Genomic DNA, 19,248 nt, shown 5'->3' on the forward strand with positions numbered 1-19,248 from the left:
CTCATGCCCTGTTTTGCACCATTCACACTGCGAGAGAGATCCACTTCTCTACAACTCCACCAGCCAATAAGAAAGGAGATGAAGAAAACAGAGACTAAGGGATATCATTTAGTGCTAAAATTGTTCTCTTTACAACGCAAACAAACAATGAGACTCAGTAGTAAATTTCCCAAATTTCATTTTATGTCGCTGAATTTGTTTGTCAACCAGTCAGAAAAAGTGTAATAACTAAAATCAAACAGAAAAATACTGAATTAAATTACATCCATCAATCCTACGTAAAATTGTATCCGCAACATCCCACATCAAAAACCTAAAAGAGCATAAACAGCTACAAATTTCATGAGAATAGCCAGGCCAACCAACATTTAGTAGCGGTCAAAGGAAGATGGGCGCCCTCCCCTGCTGGGGCGATCGTAAGGACCTGCCCTGCTTCTGTAATTTCCGCCCTCATCTCTTGCTGGCCCTCCACTCCCATATCTGTCGCTTCCACCCCTTGCATCCCTATCATAGCCTCTATCTTTGCCATAACCATTTTGCGGATAACGATCAGAACCACCATATCTATCACTTGCAAAGCGATCACCAGCTGGATACCTGCAAAGAAAAGCCACATAAAGTAGAGCATACTGGATGATGCTTAAATAAAAGGGCTTCTTATCTATTATTCAGCACAATTATATCTAATGTGATAGAGAATGAAAAAGGTGACAGTGGAACAAGCAACAACGGAGGAACTGTTACCTGTCACTAACATAGCGATCACGGCTCCCATACTTGTCCTCCCTGCTGTCAAAACGGTCCCTCTCTCCATAACGCCCTCCATCATAACGGTCATCCACATAGCGATCACGGTCTCCACCAAAGCGATCCCCACGGCCACCAGCCCCAAACCTAGAATGGGATGAGAATGAACCTCCACCTCTTCCACCACCAGCTGAAGGGCAATCTCGGGCCCAATGTCCTGGTCGCCCACACTTGAAGCATTCATCTTGCCCTACAGGTCTATCTCCTCCCCCATAGTTTCTCCTGCCACCAGTTGAGTAGCCTCCTCTATAGCCATGGTCTAAATCCTCCCCTCCCCCTCCCATTTTGGGTTGAGCTTTGTTCACAGAGATGATGCGATCACCAAGCTCCCGCCCATGCATCTCCCGGATTGCATCTTCCATTGCTCGCCGATCTCCAAATGTAATAAACCCAAAACCCCGAGGACGATTTGTATCTCTTTCCATCATGATCTACAGAAATACCACATTAGTCATTTCATATTAATGAGATTCATCTCTTTTAACCAAAAGCGAAACAGGACTTTTGGAAAGCTGGGAAAAGAATTTGAAGACAATGAACATTCAACATGAACATACAAACTAGTTTTCTTATATCACTTACAACACATTTGAGAATGAGATAGGGATTTAAGCCTACAATTTATATTAGCAGACATCCTAACTGGTAATTAAAATTTAACAAGTTGATAACTTACTTTCTCTTTGTTACTATGGATAACAGGTTGCAACGTGGTTAGTACTGAAAAATTTCTGATAAACAATAGAGGAATCCATCTCTGCTGACCTTGACTTCCAACAAAATCCAATATATTACATCCAGCATAAACTGATACCTAACCGACCACAAAGTCAAGTGCATCTACTCTCAAACAGCTAAATTGAATTGGTCATCAGTGCTTGCATTATCTTTGTGATATGGTTAACTTCCCACAGACAAGTCCTTAATCATAACACAAGACTACCAGAAATAATGATAACACTTTAAACAACAGGCAAGCATCCATCTTGTATCGACGAAATCAATTTTCCTCCGACCAAAGCTACGCAGATCAGCCAGACAAAGGCAGCTATAGCAATCTTTCCACCATTCAAAACAAACCATATAGAACACAAATACACATCAAGGTATCCCAAGAAACTGTATCTTTTTTGCAAGCTATGCCCAACTTGATCCATAATTACCCTATCCTCACCAACTTTCACCAAGTCAACAAAAACCACAAGATTCAGTCACAGGCAGCAAAGATACTGTGTCCAAGTATCAGCTCAAAATAGCAGAGCTGATGAAAATGCTGATCATCTCTTTCAACCCAAAAACTTAGACTTACTAAGCCCATGAAAACATACCCCGGAGTCATGGAGATCCACGTTCTGACAACTTATTTTGATAGGAGATGTTACAACCTTTTTTTTATAGGAGATGTTCGGACAATTCTTAAGTACTTTCAATTATCATAATATCACCTATTAAAAAAATCTACATCACTGTGCCAAAAGAATTGTGTGCCCATGCCCAGACTCCGTATTTGACCAGATTCAGAATTTGAGGAGGCCAGAAGTATTACTCCACCAAAGCATCAAATCTTAAATCAATATTGGAACTACTGATGAACTAGGAAGCATCAATATTTGGTGTAGCATTGATGTTGCTGAATTCATCTTTCACATGCAACATGATAACCCAAAGCATTGAACCCCTGATACAATACTGTTACTGGCACCTGCAAGGAATCTAGCGATCTGAATAAGGTCTCATAAGATCCACTGAATGGGTTGCATAAATGTTCCCACAAGTGAAGCGGCCAGACTAAGTGTGTTGGAGGGATAATGAGACATAAAGCACCACGAAAACTTATCAACATACGAAAATCGACTATGAAATTGATCTTGATCCCTTCTCCCTCGCTAAACCAGTAATGTTAGCATAATTGTCACAACAACAAAAAAATATCAATAAAAAAGTTCAAATTAGTTCAAACAAAAACTGACATGGCTGAAAAGGAGGCTCAGACTTGATGAGAGCTATACAATAGCAGATGAGATGATCCCATTGCCAGAAAGGAGCAGTTTAGAGTCCCTAACTCTAGTCCGCATCAAGCATAAAGTAACTAAACTTGATGGTTCGCAGCCTCACAAAATCAAGAATTTGAAATATCTGAAGAACAACTAACAAGAGAAAACAAAGCTTTGTGATACAGCAGCCACTATGAAAACTGCATAGCCTATAAAACAACAAATGACGAGTTGACAGCAGATAACCCTCTGGATTCTATGAGAACAAAAACAAATGAACATAGATGAGGAGACACAATTCAGCTCAATAATCTTTCTCGGAAAACAGACACATCCTTCACCATCATGTTTGAGTCCAACTGATACATACTATGGCCAAACCATTTACTTTCGGAGCATTTGTTCTAATTACATAAAAACCTTTGTCGAAGCAAAAGGATGAAAATCACTTGATCAAACAATGAACATTTCAGACTTCGGCTGCAGAGCCACAGAATCCAAACAGAAAGCATACTTACTACAAGAAAGAGAAACTTCTCAAAGTTGCCACATCATGTGAACAGATGATTAGTCGGCCCATCCTCAAAGGATTACTTATATGCCAAATTTCCAACACTATCACAGGATTTTCTGCGGATCCCAACCACAGACCTTTTCATGACTAAATATTTAGTTACCAAATAGCAGGTGAGACTAAATCAAGCAATTAACTTTAGCAGCCTTGTACCCAATTCCACACATCCAGATACCATCTGCTTATGTTTATACTTCCTGGCTTGAGAATCATAATAACCATCAGCTATAATCTAGTCCCAAAAACTCATACTAAGCTTCAGCAGCTTGATGCAATCACTCTAACAAAACTATCTCTACGAAAACCCATCTACGTACAGCATCAAAAGATCATAACCAGCATTCCAGAAAGACATGAAAACAAATAAGGAGCATTAATACACAATGAGCACAACAGAAACTGATGAAATGAAAGGATAAAATCAAAACAAACATAAGTAATCGGAGTTACAGATATAGGAATTAAGTACCACTGCTAATTGGAAAAGTAGAATCAAACATATGCTGATGTCAGAATGGCATAACCAACAATAAAATCCTCATTAAGTGGTTTATTTACTCCATACTTCTTAGCTAAGGAGGGGCACTTGATATGAAATATAATGGGATAAACCAAGCTCATGTAATTAGTAGAAGGAGCATGATTTGAAATTCGAAAATCAGGATCAATCAAACAAGTAATAAACATGCCTTTAATCTCCTGTAATACAAAATATTTCATGTATTATAACCATAGAACATCATTGTCTAAACTTCCAAAAACGGTACCACCCATTGATTTTGAATATAAAAGACTAATACCAAAACCAAAAGCATCCATGAAACTTCAACCAATTTGTACTCCAAATGTCTTGGGTAAGATACTCATTTAAAGAAAATGCCCAAAATAACTAGAAAGGCGACCAATTTCGCAAACAAAGAGTTTGACTGTCTGTCTTCTGAAAATAAACCATAGGGTCAAAATTACGGCTCAAACTGATTGAGACAGAGACAAAGTTGTGTCCTTTTAACTTCCTAAAACCCTAAATTGAAATGGCTCTTAGACCAAAAGCATAAATAAAAAAAATAAAAAAAAGCAACCCTTTTCATATAATTTGCAAGCAAAGCAAAGCAGCTGGAGCGTGAAAGCGCATACCTCTATCAATTGTGACCCAACTAACAGATAAAAAGTTTTGAAGACATTAGGGTTCAAATATATTCATGCTAGGAACCAAATTGAGCGTTACCTGAGCTTCGTGGACTTTGCCGAAACGCTGGAAAGCACTCTCCAGCTGACGCTCTGTGACGTCCCACGACAAACCTCCCACGAATATGCGGAAATCTTCCTTCCCTGCCATCTCCCCCTTTCTCTCTATCTCTGTGAAGAGTACGTTTCCTCTTAACCTGTGAACTTTGTTGAGCGAAACCCTAACCGCTTCGAATACCTGGATGCGGTCGACTTCTTCTATACTATGCCACGCCTCCTTCGATTTTTCCTTTTCCTATTTTTTACAGGAGAATTTATATCAATTTTAAATTATTTTTGGGTCAATGCGGTCTTGGCCGCTTGATGGGTAGACCCGTGTGAGAGAGGGATCAGCGGTAAAATGATTGTGTCTTGTATAAAAGGAAACCGCCACGCTTCGTTTTTTTTTTCCCCTTTTTTTTTTATTTTTTATGAGATTAAAATTACAAGACAAAGTCGGCAGAACCCAAATTAAAACGGTCAAAGTTTAAAAATGGAGGTAGGGTTAATTTGGGAATGCCCTGGACAACACAAACAAAATTAGCTTATCTAGCTAAGTGGTTGAAAGAGCACACTCAAAGTCCTAGGTTCGATTCAATTCTTCCGTCTTTTATTATAGTAATATCGTTTGTATAAAAAATAATAATTAAAAAAAAGACATGATGAAAACTGAAAGTTGGTATGAAATAATTATGTCAATTTTAATACGAATAATCAAAATTTCCAACTGTATTTTTTCGGGTGAAAAACACCAACAATTGGTATGGTAGGAATTAGGTGTAGACGTATTGCAATTTGGTTTGATTTAGTCCTCAAACCGCATATTGAACCAATGAAGAATCATAGTTCAGTTTACGCTTAAAACTAGTAGCATAAGTGAACTGAACTAATCTATTTAAAACTAGTAGCATAGGTGAACCAAATTAATCTATTTAGTGACCAATGTGACTGCATTTTTCAGTCTTGAAATCATTCGGTCTAGTTCGATCAAGATTACAATGTTTCTAATGTTAAAGCCAAACCAAAACGTTGGAAAATCCATTTGGAGAAAAGAAAAATCTGTTATTGATTTGATGCGCTATTTGGTTGAAGAATAAATAATTGCAAAGAGTTCGTTACATATTAATTGAAATAATTACATGAATTGACATACTTAATGTACACGACAACTATACATGAAATGGCCCATGCCATGTATCAACCAGCGATTGAAATATATGTTACAGTTGAGCTTGAGGGAGTCTTCATCCATCCATCCATCCATCCATCCATCCATCCATCCATCCTATTATTGGTCAGATAAAAGTGGCAGCCTCGTAACGCTGGTACCTCCTCCACCGCCAGTTAGGGATTTTGAGTTAATCACCTTCAGAAAACTTGAACTGGATTTTGCAGCTTTAGAAGAAGATTTCTTCTTGTTTAATCTCTTGGGAAGAATCTGCAACCTGGGATTCATCTCAGTACCTGAATTTTCAGCTGCCAACTGATAACTTGCCACTAGCTCTAGCTGCCGGGCAATTATTTCAGAGCGTCTTGGGAGAAGCTCTACCGGCTCTCCACCAGGAATCACGATATACTCAATTGCAAGTCGAACCTCCTATCAAAAACAAAAGGAGAAAGAAAATGTGTATTAAGCATGTGATATATATATATATATATATGTAGGGAGACATGAATGGAAATAATTTACAGACAAAAAACAGAAATGTTCAATGTGAAGTTGAATGTTATCCCTTCCTTGGAATATTTGGCCATGTAGTATGGGGGTACAACAGAGAGCACAAAGGTCAAATTTCTCAGACAACGCAAATACATACATACATAGAAAAGGAAATGTACCTCCAGTGCATCAATCTCTTCCAAAGATGGTTTTCTTTTTGGGGCATCATCTTCAATTTCAATGTCGAAAGGATTCTTGATTAGCTGCTTTGGCAAAGACCCAACTGATTCCATTTCAAGAATCATACGAACTGCCTTGACCATTTGTGCCATGGTATTTGACTGCAATTATGGACACCAAATATCTCAATGAGACACGAAGACGGTGTGTATACAAGCCTATATAGACATAGATACAAAACCGGAGAAAGTTTAAAAACACACGAGGATACTTACCTTCATGACAAACACAGGCAACTGGTGGAATTTTGCTACACCTCGGATCCATGGATTCTGCTTCATTTCAGAACTGGATGCTATTATTGCATCTGCTGTTCCAATATCATCAGTTACCTCTATTTCATCTTCAAGCCCCATCACCTTTGCTACTTGTAGCAGGTCGGCCTCAAGGATCTATAGTACATCAAATAATAAAAAGAAAGGTTTAAATACAAATCATCTGGACTGTGAAAAACTATCTACTATTCAATAGCATTCTGGCAAAATTCATTATGTTGCTCTTCTTAACTGAACTGCATACCCAACACTTAATTGAGCTTATGTAGCCTCCAATTTTGCACATTACTTTACAAAACGTCAAAATCTGAACTAAAAGTAATGCATGACCTTCATTCTCATTTCAACGAGTGTGGATTTGAATCTTCCAATTGAAAACATAAAGTGAAGCCTAAGAAAGGAATTTACCTTGTATGTATAGATACACACTGGTAACCTTTGTTTCTTCAAAGATATATTGCTGCCGGGTCTTTTGGAGTGATTTTTGGACCAATTAGGAGAATGATCTAGATCTTCCCCATCAGACTCTATGTCAGCAGAAGCATCAATGTCTTCATTAACAGTAAAATTAGATATTTTTAGACAGTTCTTTTCAGGTAGTGGAATAGACTTGTGAGAGTCATTAGCCTCCGCATCAATACGACGGACTTCAAATAAAGGAGTTTTTCCTGTACCCAAGAAAGATTTCAATTGGATTAATTGTTGCCCTAAAAACGTCACTTGTAAGAGAAGTACACAGTAAATAAACCAGTTAAGACATTAATTGGGATTCTCCAAAGAAGCGCAGAATACCAGCCAGTATAGCATCCACAGTTGCATCTAATCTGTGATGCACACGATACTCTGTTTTAGATATAATCTCAACAGCACATGTAAATGTAGGAGGCCCCTTTCTTTCAAGAATTGTCTTCTGAACCTTCCTTTTTCTTGCTTCTTCATCACCGAGAGTAACACTCTGCATTCGGATGATAACTGGTATAATCAATCGACATTTCTTATCTGGGAAAGCCTTAAATTGGTAAGGTCCCAACACAAAGTGGAAATGATCATTTATATATGACACCACCAAGGAGAACTAATAGCACTTTGTAAACCTAGTAGATTTAGCATAACTTTTGTTGGAATATATACCTATATATCCAACATAAACGAATACAGAGTGGCAGAAAAAGATATTGCATTGCACCTCTATTCCACCAACAAGGATTTGTAGAGAAGGATTCTTCATTATGTTATCTATCGTCATTCCATGTGCTGTTCCAACTAGTTGGACTCCTCTCTGAGCAATAGTACTGGCAGCCAATGCTTCAAGCTCTGTTCCAATTTCATCTATAATTATGGTTTCGGGCATATGATTTTCCACTGCTTCAATCATAACCTGTGCAAAAGTTCAAGAGGGGAAAAAAAAAATGATATGGGTGAAAGAAGTAATGCAAAATTTACTTGGGAACTAAAAGAGCAGTTGCTGACAAAAAGTCATAGAACTTATTTCAACACTCACATTATGCTGCATATTAACATTAGGAACTTGCATCCTCCTTGCACGACCTATTCCTGCATGAGGAACATCTCCGTCTCCACCAATCTCATTCGATGTATCCACAATCACAACACGCTTCATCTGATCATCTGCCAACATTCTAGCAATTTCTCTGCACCAACATATCCTCTCAAAAATCATAACATGTTCATTCTTGATGCCAATTCAAAAGGGAGAAAATGGAAATTTAAATGTTACTTTAAACCTTGAGTAGGAAATACCTGATCAAGGTTGTCTTGCCAACTCCAGGAGGTCCTATCACCAAGATAGAACCTCCGCCCTCAACCAAATCGCGGATGACCTCAGCACTTCCTGACACAGCTCGTCCCACACGGCAAGTGAGGCCAATGATTTGCAACTTACGGTTTCGAAGAGCACTTATCCGATGTAATGAGTTATTAATACCCGAACGGTTGTCATCTGAAAACTCACTAACCTACAAAAGCAGAACGTAGCATGACATAAGAAATATAAGTAACTATATCTTCCCTCCTCCACAAACATTCCAACTGTAACACAAGATTTAAATTAAAGATGTTAATGATTGGTCAATCCTTTTTAATAATAAGCTATTAACTTATTAAGCATCTATCAATGATTACATGACCAATCACACAAGGGCCTAAAATTGACAATCCATTTGAACATAAAACGCTGAATTTTCTGACATGAAAATGTAAGTTGGTATCTATCTCTCTATGAATATTCCAATCAAACATAGAAATTTTAAAAAAAAGAGTAAATTTGGACGTACACCAGAAAAAGACCACCGTTAACCACCAAACTGAAGATCGCCCAAATAAAATTATTTCACGCAAATATGACTCTCAAGTCTCAATCTGCATAAAAATGCTTCAAACCATTTATTTACTTTTCGTAGATCACCTTCGATACAGCGTGCCGTAGATCTTCGTGGTTCACAGGCTTCTCTGAGATTACCCAATCACCCGAAGGAAACCTCGCAATCGGGCTCCTTCCCAAATCCATCACAACCTCAACGAGCTCGCCAATCTCCTCGTGCCCGTACAGCTCACTCTTCATTCTCATAGGCAACAATTCAAGCAACATTTCCAGCTCCGAAGCTGCCTGCGGCTGCGACGTGGAAGCCGAATTCGAATTCGGAGAATTCGACAACGACCCATTCCCGGAAAAGAACCGATCCGATGGCCTCCGAATTTCCGGCGACGGAATCGATGGGGAGGAGGATTTGGACGAAGCGATTGGCTTATGCGCACGACTTTTTCGACGAAATGACGAAGAGACTGTGGAGATGAAGTTGGAGTTCTGAAGGTAACAGAGGGTCGAGGTGGGGATTTGGTTTGCTGAGTGCCATGAGTTCTGAAGATCCACAAGCACAAAATGTGAGCTCAAAGCTCTCATTCTCTCTCGCCGAATTTTATTTCTAAACACAAATTACAAGGAGACTTTGATTTTTTTTTTCTTTCTCTATTTTATGGTTGTAGTTTTTCAAGCGTCTGGTTCGTGATTTTGTTTCCGTTGTGTAATTGGCAACGATGGAAGAAGATTCGGAGGCATCTCCTCTGCGATTGGAATTTGGAGGGAAAGTGGGGCCGCCAAGAAGCAACCCAACAAACTGCTAACGACCGCTGAAAGTAATGGAAGTTCAGCCACGAGGGGCTGCTTCACGAGCCACACATATTTTTCAAAGCTTTAACTTTTTAGATGAAATGATGTGTTGGTAACTTTGAAACTACTTAGAAAAATCTTTCTTTACTTTTAACTCAATAATTCCATGTTATTTTGTTACGTAGCTGTAGCTCCACGTATTTAAAATTTATGTTTTGTGTTCACTTTCTTTCAGCATGTGCCAAATAGTTATGTATTGGGTAGTCCAATCCAGTCTAATCTCACGTACTAAACGAGTCCTTACATGTGTTGAATGAGCCGTGTAAGTGTAACAATCCGAGCATGCTTCAAATGCGCAGAGTGGTAAACAGGAAGGACATGCTTGCGGCGGAGTGAGTGTCATTTTCATGGTATCTTCGTTCAATTTTGTCAGTCGACTGTAGAGACTTTTGAAGCAAAATCTGAAACAACGTTCAGGTCAAACTTCAAGCCGTGCAAGACTGGTGCAGGCCACCGACAAAGACGGCTCTTGCTACGAGCCATACCAATGCTCAAGTTACATGGACGGTGTGCTTGTTTGGATGGTGATACTCATTGAACAGAAAAACAAGAACCCTATGATCCGTGGCCCGTGTAAACCTGTAAACTACAGCTCCTCTGAACTTTGATCTTGAACCGACCGATAAAATTGTGAAAGATCAGAGAAGAAATCATAAAGAATGAAGAACAGGATGAAATACTACTAGCTCTTGATGTAGTAGAAACTCAATGCTAAGAAAAATATACTGTACACTGTACAGTGATGGAAGCCATTAACTAAATTTGGCGCCAATCTATTCCCAACCCATCAATTTATTTCTTACACCTTCCTCAATTTTGTTCCTTGGCACTGAATAACCAACTCCTTCATCCAGCAGGATTCTGTAGACCTCCCACTCCCGATCTCGGATCATGTGTTTCCCTATCTTAACCTGAAATAACCAAAGCAAAATAAATGGTAGAATGGCAAAATTAGATAGGATGTCCCTAAAGAGAATGTAGGGAAACATTACATAAGACACTCATGGCATAGGTTGGAGCCAGTACCGAAAAGATGTGTGTCTTCAGAACTTTGAGGGCATGAGTAATATCATAAAAGACTAGAGGACGACCCCTGCCAGACAACTCAACAGGGTTAGCTACCACCAGCTCAGTATCAGGGCCACGGCTCACCACCGCCACTCTAAGAGGACGCAAAAGCTCCATTCTCAAACGAGAACATAACGCATTTTGCTTGTTGGGGTCAACAATCTTCTTGCCATCTGCTTGCATTATGAACAAGTCCACCTCACAATTTCCTTTTGGGCTTGCATAGAATCGTCCATAAGAAACCTGACATTATCAACTAACAAAGGTCACTACCACACACGCATAATAACACCAAATGTCTAATGAAACCTCCACAACCTTTCCCAGGAATCATAATTTCTTACGATCAACTATTAAACGTTAACGAAACAAATTAATATTCTGCAAACATAATACTGAAACATGTTCGATGAGTGATGATGGCAATTCGTTTCAATACTGAAAACGTGAAATTTTGAAACACAACCTAAAAGTTTTTCTCTCCCAAAAAGAAAAGCTCTATATAGCTTATAAGATGTACCTGAATGTTGTAATCCTTTAGGGTTCTCATGATATCATATACAAGGCCTTTATGATCCTGACAGAAGATTTGCACGAGTGTGTGAGATGGGCTAAGGTTGTTGTCCACTGTTACTGAAATGGGGTTGGAGGCAACAGATCTGCTTAGGCGTCCATTGGGCAGCTCTAAACTGAATATTTCTTCAGTGATGGCAGAAGGAAGACATGGAGAACCCTGTGAACAAGCGGTAACCTCTGATCTAGCCAATTCAATTTTGCAACTCAATAAGGCATCCCCTAAAACAGCTTTCAGACAAAGAATTGTTTCGTCTTGTCTTCTTTTTGCATGAAGAAGTTCTCTGATTGAAAAGAGAGAAGAAAAAAGCTTCTATTAACCATATTTGAGCAATTGGCCTCACATAGACATGAGACACTGACATCAAGACTCCATTTTCATTGGCAGCATGAGCGAGTATAGAATTATTGGAAATAAAATACAAAAACACTTGATTTAAGAATTATGCAAAAGCAAATCTAAGGAACCAAATGGAGGATTGCAGCTCTCTTTTCTTTTTTCCCTTTGAATTATTGCCAGTACAATCAAGTTCACAATAGGGCACATGAAGATAGGGAAGTAAAAAGAGAAAAATACAAGAAGAAATGCTGCACCATGATTAAAAGTGAAGCAATGTCAAGAATGACTAACCTGGTATCTGTAACAAAAAAAAGGTCCATCACTCTCCCATCTGGGGTAGTAGATACCTTCACTCTATGTATTGTGAGCTCCAGCTCACAGAGAACCTCAGTGACATCTATTATGAAAAAAGTTTTAATAATAGTCTCAAACAAAATATACGGCTCTTATTCAGCAAAAACAAAAAAACAAAACAAAACAAAACAAAATATATGGCTCCATACGATACATTTTCTGCTCAAGTATTGAGATGCATCCAGAAAAGTAGGCAATACTAGGTAAGGGAAGAGAAGAAAAAGAAACAAATAGAAACAAACAACACTTAAAGGTTGATTAACCAAATAGATAAGCAACATTATTTGCATTCCAACAGGTAACTTTGGTTAGATAAGTGAAAGTAAAGATCCCTTTTTTTGATTTCTCAAAACTCAAAAGGAAAAGAAGAAAAAAAAAAAAAAAAAAAGAGTTGTCATTTATGCTTATGGATGGAAAAGGGATCATAATGATAACGATTTAAGTTGTCTTCATTCCATTTCAGGCGACTTAAAAGAATGACTTATTCTTATACCAATCTGTCATAAATTATATTCCTCGGTAACTTCAATCCATTCTAAACAAGGGATATGAAAGTTACTTGTTATACTTCTTGCAATGCTTCGACATTACTATCATCAAAGTCGCAATTACATAGACAGTGATCACGGCCTTTCTATATCATCAGATACAAAATTGGTAATCACCCATAAATGATCTTCATATTCATAACTTTGTCCATTTCAAATTTCTTACTGAGTTGGAAGGTTCAGACAAATCATTGAGCAAGATATGCCACATTCCCGCATGAAAACAAATTCGAAATCCATTTAGTACGGTACTTCTATGCCAAATTAAGCTTTAGGGGATAACGCCTACAAAGAAGAAACAATTCCCAAGATAACAATTATTCAAGCAAGTGACATTCTTAGAACTGAAAGGTTCGTATTACCATGCAATAGGCCTTCCCGTTCATAAGAGCACCAGAATTCAAGAAGGAAAACATCTGGTGGCTTAGGCAGCTGGTTTTCAGGGTGATAATAGAATATTCCAGAAGTCGACAAATACGATGGACACACTTCCAACAATCTCTTTGTCAACAAATTCCACCTTGTATTTGGTTTTTCCACCACCCAAAACACTAGGTAGCACCATTTCCCATCTGTTGAAACATCTGCTCCACAAAAAAACTAAACTAATCACCAGCACATTCAATAAAATATTAAGGGAAACTTATAAAAACTAAACTATCACTCAAAACTCCAAGACTCATGAAAGAATAACCTGTTTTCTGAGTTACCACAAAAAGAAACTCAAACCAATTCTTTGTTTCTCTCTAAAGCCTACATCCACCAAAACGTTTCAGAAAAACTCAAGAACAAAATGACCAGTATTCTCAAGAATTTCATATCCAAACAGTAAATTTCCCAGTAAATCAGAGAAAAAAAAAACTAAAAACATCAAATAAATCACACTGCCGACCACTTCACTGACTACAATCCCAAACCCACCTCCAAAAAACTCAGAATTACCCAGAAAAAAGAAAATTAAACCAAAAGCACAAAACAAACATACGTCAATAGCAATAACCCTCACCTCCTCTGCAAATGCTTAGCCCAAAGAGCAATATAACCCTGCACAAATCACAGCCCAATCCAGTTTTGTCAGGGCAATTGACAGTGATTACAGTGGGTTCCCCAGCCTTCTTTGCCTGGTTAATTACCACAACATCCTCATGCAAAATGCCCATTGTTCTGCTTTCAGCTACCTACCACTGTTCCTAAATCCTACTCTGTTTTTGGATCACTGAAAGCTCAGGGGCAACAGCTAAAATGAGCCAAAAACCCCAAGTGGGTATCTTTGGATTCTCACTCTTGTTGTTTCCATTGAGTTAATGGATTGGGGATTCCGCCAAACACAAAGATCAGATAATACAACGATCAGAGGGTCTCTCTCCTCCTCTGCTTTTCTTTTCACGGAATTTCAATTTCTCGTCCTTTTCACCAGTTTATGGTTGAGACAGTGGGAGATATTTAGGAAAGACTTTAAAAAATTGAAATGTGCGTGATTAGGTGTGCTCGGGTATACAGTGAGATTGGATTTGAAATTTTGGTATTTTACCCAATTAGTGATGAGCACGTCCTTGTTGCTTGAAGAGGATTAATTTTTCGGTTACAGTTAAGTAGGATTAAAATTTTGGATAATTAATTTGAAGAGCTTAAGTGGACCGGCATCCTTCCTTTTATAGGAGACAACTTGTCGGCACAAAATCAATTTCAATATCTCGGCGTTATTTTCCCCAATATTATATGGTTGGTGCCCTAAATTGGGTTTAACAGTCAATAATTCGAGTAAGAACCCTAATTGACGGATCATATTCAAGAATTTTTCTTCCCATGGGACAAATAAAGCCGGCATAGCACTTTAATTTAGTAATCATTGACTTATTGCCTTGCATCATCCTCATTAAATTAGTTTGTGGAACATCTTACTCTATATTAATCATACTAAAAAGTAATATTAAATAAATATTTAATAATTTAATGTGTTGCGTATAATAACTAGCCACACACCGTATTTGGGGTTTTTCTTCTCTTTTCTTCCTAGTATAATCATCCCATTATACGAATAAACAAGGTTATCTCCCCACTACTTGTGGAGGGCCTTTCTTCCTAGTTGATTTCGTGCTAGGCTTTTGTATCCTTTGTGTTTTGCAAGGTTTGTCTCATACCTAGTTGTTTTAGGGTTTTCCTACAAACCTTTTTGGTTAGATCTTTGTAGATTTGTGTAGATCTATCTTTTTGGTATGTGTTGTGGTGTCATTACAGTTTTGGGGTTGATGAGGTGGATCTTCATCATATCTCCATGTCGAGGGATGAAGCTGTTGATTTTGTGGATCTACTATCAATTGGTTCTTTGAGTTTATGAATGTTTGGGAGACGTTATGACCATGTATCATGGTGAAAGTTGAGTGGGATTTGTTTTTCCATTTGTAGGTGTTTCCTATCCTCAACTCCCAAATTGGTAGAGAGTTCTATCTCTCATATGATCTTCTTAGAGCACACATGCAGTAGCTTTATGGATCCTCTTATGTTTTTCAGTTTCTAGTGAGCTGGTTTTTCAAGATATAAAATTATTTTTGCTCATTGTCTTGCAATAGTTGTGTTTATTATTTGCAAGAGCTCTTTGTGGGACTACATTATTGTAATGTCCTTTTATTAATGAAATTGTTGCAACTATTAAAAAAGAAAAAGAAAAAGGAAACATATAAAACTAGTCCAAGTAACATCAAAGAAGCATGGCAATCTCATGAAACCCATTTGGTATTGCAACATACATAGCTGGATTTTTTACAATACATGTTAATCAAAACTAATTGCAGCATAGTTTGAGTAAAATGGTAATGCTACATTCAATCTTAGGAGGTTGGTGAGTAAAATATTTTTAAAATGATAAGGTATTGATTGCAACTTTATTCTACTTGTGTATATTACTATACCTCAAAATGGATCAAATTAGTCTATATTCAATCCGATCTGATAGGAAAAATAATTCGATCATAAATGAAAATCCAAAGGATTATTAATAAAAAAATCCATATTCGATTGCTAAGTTGACGGATATTTGATGTGATAATTTTACCATTAATAGTGTTCTTTTTACCAATAATATACTTTAAGTAGAGAAGTTTATTGTGACAAGTAATTTTTGTTTAAAGTAGAGAAGTTTTAAATAAGAAAAAATAATAATTTTTTTAACTTATAAAATATTCAAATTACTATATGATATTAATTAACTATTAAAGATTTACCAAATATTAAATACGTATATTAAATCAGAACATATATTGTACTCGCATTCGGATTAAAATCGAATCCATTGACATGTCTAATTATCACTCCACTTTAAAGTGTCATTATATTATCATGAGTAAAAACAATCAGAGAGTCTATCTTTGTATCTATTATGAAAGATTTATCATAGTTAATAAACGTTACTATTTTGAGATGATGAACAATATGATTGCAAATAAGCTAATTGCTTTTGAATTGGATTTTGAGGTATTGGGTTGAGCCTAATGCTCAAGGGTCAAGGTCTTGCTTGCTAGGCCTAATGGAGAAGTTGCTGGTAACTTTGCTTTGGGCCTGTTCAGGGCGAGGGCCCCTTCGTAACCAAACGAACGCCAGACCAACCAACCAATTAAGAAGCTACACAAAGTAGCATGCTTGCGCAGAACGACCTCCACGTGTTTGCATGCATGCAACGACACAAACGTCCGCATGCAACAGCACCGCCTGTAACCGTTTACTACATTTACAAAAATACCCCTCACGAGCAACATATATTTATCTTTCTCAGGGTCAAAACGGTCAATAACAAAATATGAGCTCCAAGTATAAAAGCACAGCCAAGAAGGAGACATAGCTAGCTCTAATTAAGCTGGCGGACCAACCAACCGAAGAAATCAAAGATGGTTGGAGCAGTTCTACCTCCAACTCTAAAATGCGCCGTGAGTGCTGTTGCAGTCTTAACCTGCGCACTTATAAGCACCCTTTCCTTCGCTCTCCATGACGCCGCACAGGACCCAATCATACACCAGGTCACAGACAATCACCGCCCTCTGCTGGGGACAGAGAGAAGCTTCCAGATGTTCATCGAGAAATACGGGAAGAAGTATTCGACCCGAAAGGAGTACATGCACCGCCTCGGGATCTTCGCAAAGAACATGGTCAGAGCCGCCGAACACCAGGCCCTTGATCCGACTGCTGTCCACGGCGTCACGCCTTTCTCGGACCTTTCCGAGGAGGAGTTCGAGCGGATGTACACCGGCATGAGAGCTGTCCCGCCGGCCAGCTCGAACGACGGCGTTTCGGATAGTGCTCCACCGGTTATGGATGTTGGTGATTTGCCTGAGAATTTTGATTGGAGAGAGAAGGGAGCTGTTACTGAGGTCAAGATGCAGGTAACTAATAACTATTAACAGTTTATTACCTAATCTTTTTTTTTTCTTTTATCTCTCCACGAATAATTTAAAAAATTCCCACAAATAATCCTCATGAAGCTGTCCAATATATATATATATATATATTTGTGTCACGAGACTTGGTCATGGATATGATTATTTCATTTGAATTTTGCAGGGTGGGTGTGGGTCGTGCTGGGCCTTCAGCACTACAGGAGCAATTGAAGGGGCGAATTTTATTGCAACAGGAAAGCTTCTTAGTCTCAGTGAGCAACAGCTTGTGGACTGCGATAACACGGTAATTAATTAAGTAATTAACCTCTAAATTATAATGGTGTTTATAGTTACATACACATTGGTTAATTACTTGTTTCAAATTCACATTTATGATGATGTTCATCAAATCTAGTTTAATAATTTGTTTAAATTTCAATTTGAAGTGCGATGCGAAAGACAAGACCGCCTGCGACAGTGGGTGTGGTGGCGGGCTTATGACAAATGCCTACGAATATCTGATTGAAGCGGGAGGGTTGGAGGAGGAGAGCACATACCCATACACCGGAAGACGGGGCGAATGCAAATTTAATCTGGACAAGGTGGCTGTAAAAGTTGCCAATTTTAGCACCATCCCTATTGATGAGGACCAAATTGCAGCCAATTTAGTCCACCATGGCCCCCTTGCCAGTAAGTACATACAAACTATTAAAGACTTGGGATTTGAAACTTAAGACCTCTTTCAACGTTAGTACTTCAGCTACCATATAATGTGACAAGAAAAAAAATGTGAATTAACTATGTAACTATGCTTAACACTATTTATGTTGCAGTCGGGTTGAATGCCATGTTTATGCAAACGTACATAGGCGGTGTTTCGTGCCCCCTAATCTGTTTCAGGAAATGGGTGAACCATGGTGTTTTACTTGTGGGGTATGGTGCCAAGGGCTACTCCATTCTCAGGCTGCGCAACAAGCCATATTGGATCATCAAGAATTCATGGGGTGAACAATGGGGAGAGAATGGGTATTATCATCTTTGCCGAGGCCATGCCATGTGTGGCATGAACTCAATGGTCTCTGCAGTTGTGACCCGTACTCGTCCCGCCTAGCTACAAGGCTAAAACTATAAGAGAATAAGAGACATAGACATGTTTGCAGCTCTTTTGGTTAAACTTGTGTGTTTAATTTTCCTATATATATCTACCCCTTAGTTTCTTTGGCCAGTCGATTTGTTCTCTTTTTTGTTGTGAAATTCTTCTTGTACCTTTTGGTAAAGATTATGGAGAGAGAAAACTGAACAGGTTCTGCTTGGGTGTGGTAGGGTGCGTCTTTGTTTGAAGAGAATTAATGAGATTGATGGTGATACCAATGTCGAAGATCTATGAGTTAATAGTGTGCATGATGAAAATGATAACCATTGTTGCCACTGGAAACCAAAAGTGAGAGCCTATTCCCTTCATATTCATGCTCCCTTAACAAATACCGGAGCAGCTATACGTATACATATCAAACAACTTAGATATACCAGAATATGTATTTTCAAAATTGTGAGATGTGGGGCTCTAATTGTGGAGAAGACGTTGGCTAGAAAGGAACTTGATAAGATGCAATCATGTTGGCTGGACAATGGCCACACAAATGAATGGTAAGCTAGAACATTACAAAAGATAGTGGTTGGAATAGCAAATCAAAGTGAAAAGTGGAGCAATACTTGTGGTTTGTGATGATATGGTAATGTTCCATCAATGAAATGTGGTTTAAGCGAGAGAACTCCCCACCTGAGCTACGAGTCATCAATAATGAAGTGAGGCCGGTAGCGTTGTTCTATCAAGTATGATGTGAAATAGCCGACAGAATGATAGATAAATGAGTGAAAGACCACTAGAAGAACACTAGCCTGAAGTTCTATCTGCACCAAGTCATGTAGAAGTTGAATGATAGATGAATGAAAGAGACACTGCTAGAAGACCCTAGCCTCAAGTTCTATGTGCACCAAGTCATGTACAACTGATGTTATTTCCAAATTAACGAATTC

At 38.3% G+C, this 19,248-nt stretch overlaps 4 protein-coding genes across 6 annotated transcripts; 1 reads left to right on the plus strand and 3 right to left on the minus strand.

The window, feature by feature from the left end:
- Positions 152-4,929, minus strand: LOC18787090 (glycine-rich RNA-binding protein RZ1C). 2 transcript variants are annotated; one of them, XM_020557114.1, is made up of 4 exons: positions 4,601-4,714; positions 1,484-3,684; positions 745-1,238; positions 152-597 (listed from the first exon to the last, which is right to left on the minus strand). In XM_020557114.1, the coding sequence occupies exons 3-4, from the start codon at positions 1,233-1,235 to the stop codon at positions 369-371; spliced, it is 720 nt and encodes a 239-aa protein (XP_020412703.1). In that variant the 5' UTR covers positions 1,236-1,238; positions 1,484-3,684; positions 4,601-4,714; the 3' UTR covers positions 152-368. The 2 variants fall into 2 exon arrangements, with proteins under 2 accessions (XP_020412703.1, XP_007218796.1); XM_007218734.2 differs by lacking the exon at positions 1,484-3,684 and having other exon boundaries at positions 4,601-4,929.
- LOC18785356 (uncharacterized protein ycf45) lies at positions 5,641-10,008 on the minus strand. Of its 2 annotated transcripts, none has more exons than XM_020556658.1 (9): positions 9,200-10,008; positions 8,536-8,750; positions 8,276-8,426; positions 7,906-8,152; positions 7,567-7,773; positions 7,183-7,442; positions 6,715-6,891; positions 6,439-6,600; positions 5,641-6,196 (listed from the first exon to the last, which is right to left on the minus strand). In XM_020556658.1, the coding sequence occupies exons 1-9, from the start codon at positions 9,692-9,694 to the stop codon at positions 5,888-5,890; spliced, it is 2,223 nt and encodes a 740-aa protein (XP_020412247.1). In that variant the 5' UTR covers positions 9,695-10,008; the 3' UTR covers positions 5,641-5,887. The 2 variants fall into 2 exon arrangements, with proteins under 2 accessions (XP_020412247.1, XP_007220619.1); XM_007220557.2 differs by having other exon boundaries at positions 5,665-6,196; positions 7,567-7,729; positions 7,961-8,152; positions 9,200-9,943.
- On the minus strand, positions 10,617-14,271 carry LOC18787159 (ACT domain-containing protein ACR10). The gene is made up of 6 exons (XM_007218022.2): positions 13,851-14,271; positions 13,207-13,428; positions 12,234-12,339; positions 11,550-11,886; positions 10,988-11,272; positions 10,617-10,872 (listed from the first exon to the last, which is right to left on the minus strand). Exons 1-6 carry the CDS (start codon positions 14,002-14,004, stop codon positions 10,735-10,737), a joined length of 1,242 nt encoding a protein of 413 aa, XP_007218084.1. The 5' UTR covers positions 14,005-14,271; the 3' UTR covers positions 10,617-10,734.
- Positions 16,621-18,657, plus strand: LOC18784700 (probable cysteine protease RD19D). The gene is made up of 4 exons (XM_007218075.2): positions 16,621-17,217; positions 17,396-17,515; positions 17,658-17,901; positions 18,045-18,657. Exons 1-4 carry the CDS (start codon positions 16,726-16,728, stop codon positions 18,320-18,322), a joined length of 1,134 nt encoding a protein of 377 aa, XP_007218137.1. The 5' UTR covers positions 16,621-16,725; the 3' UTR covers positions 18,323-18,657.

Source organism: Prunus persica, chromosome G2 (genome assembly GCF_000346465.2).
Source record: "Prunus persica cultivar Lovell chromosome G2, Prunus_persica_NCBIv2, whole genome shotgun sequence".
Taxonomy (NCBI): Eukaryota; Viridiplantae; Streptophyta; class Magnoliopsida; order Rosales; family Rosaceae; genus Prunus; species Prunus persica.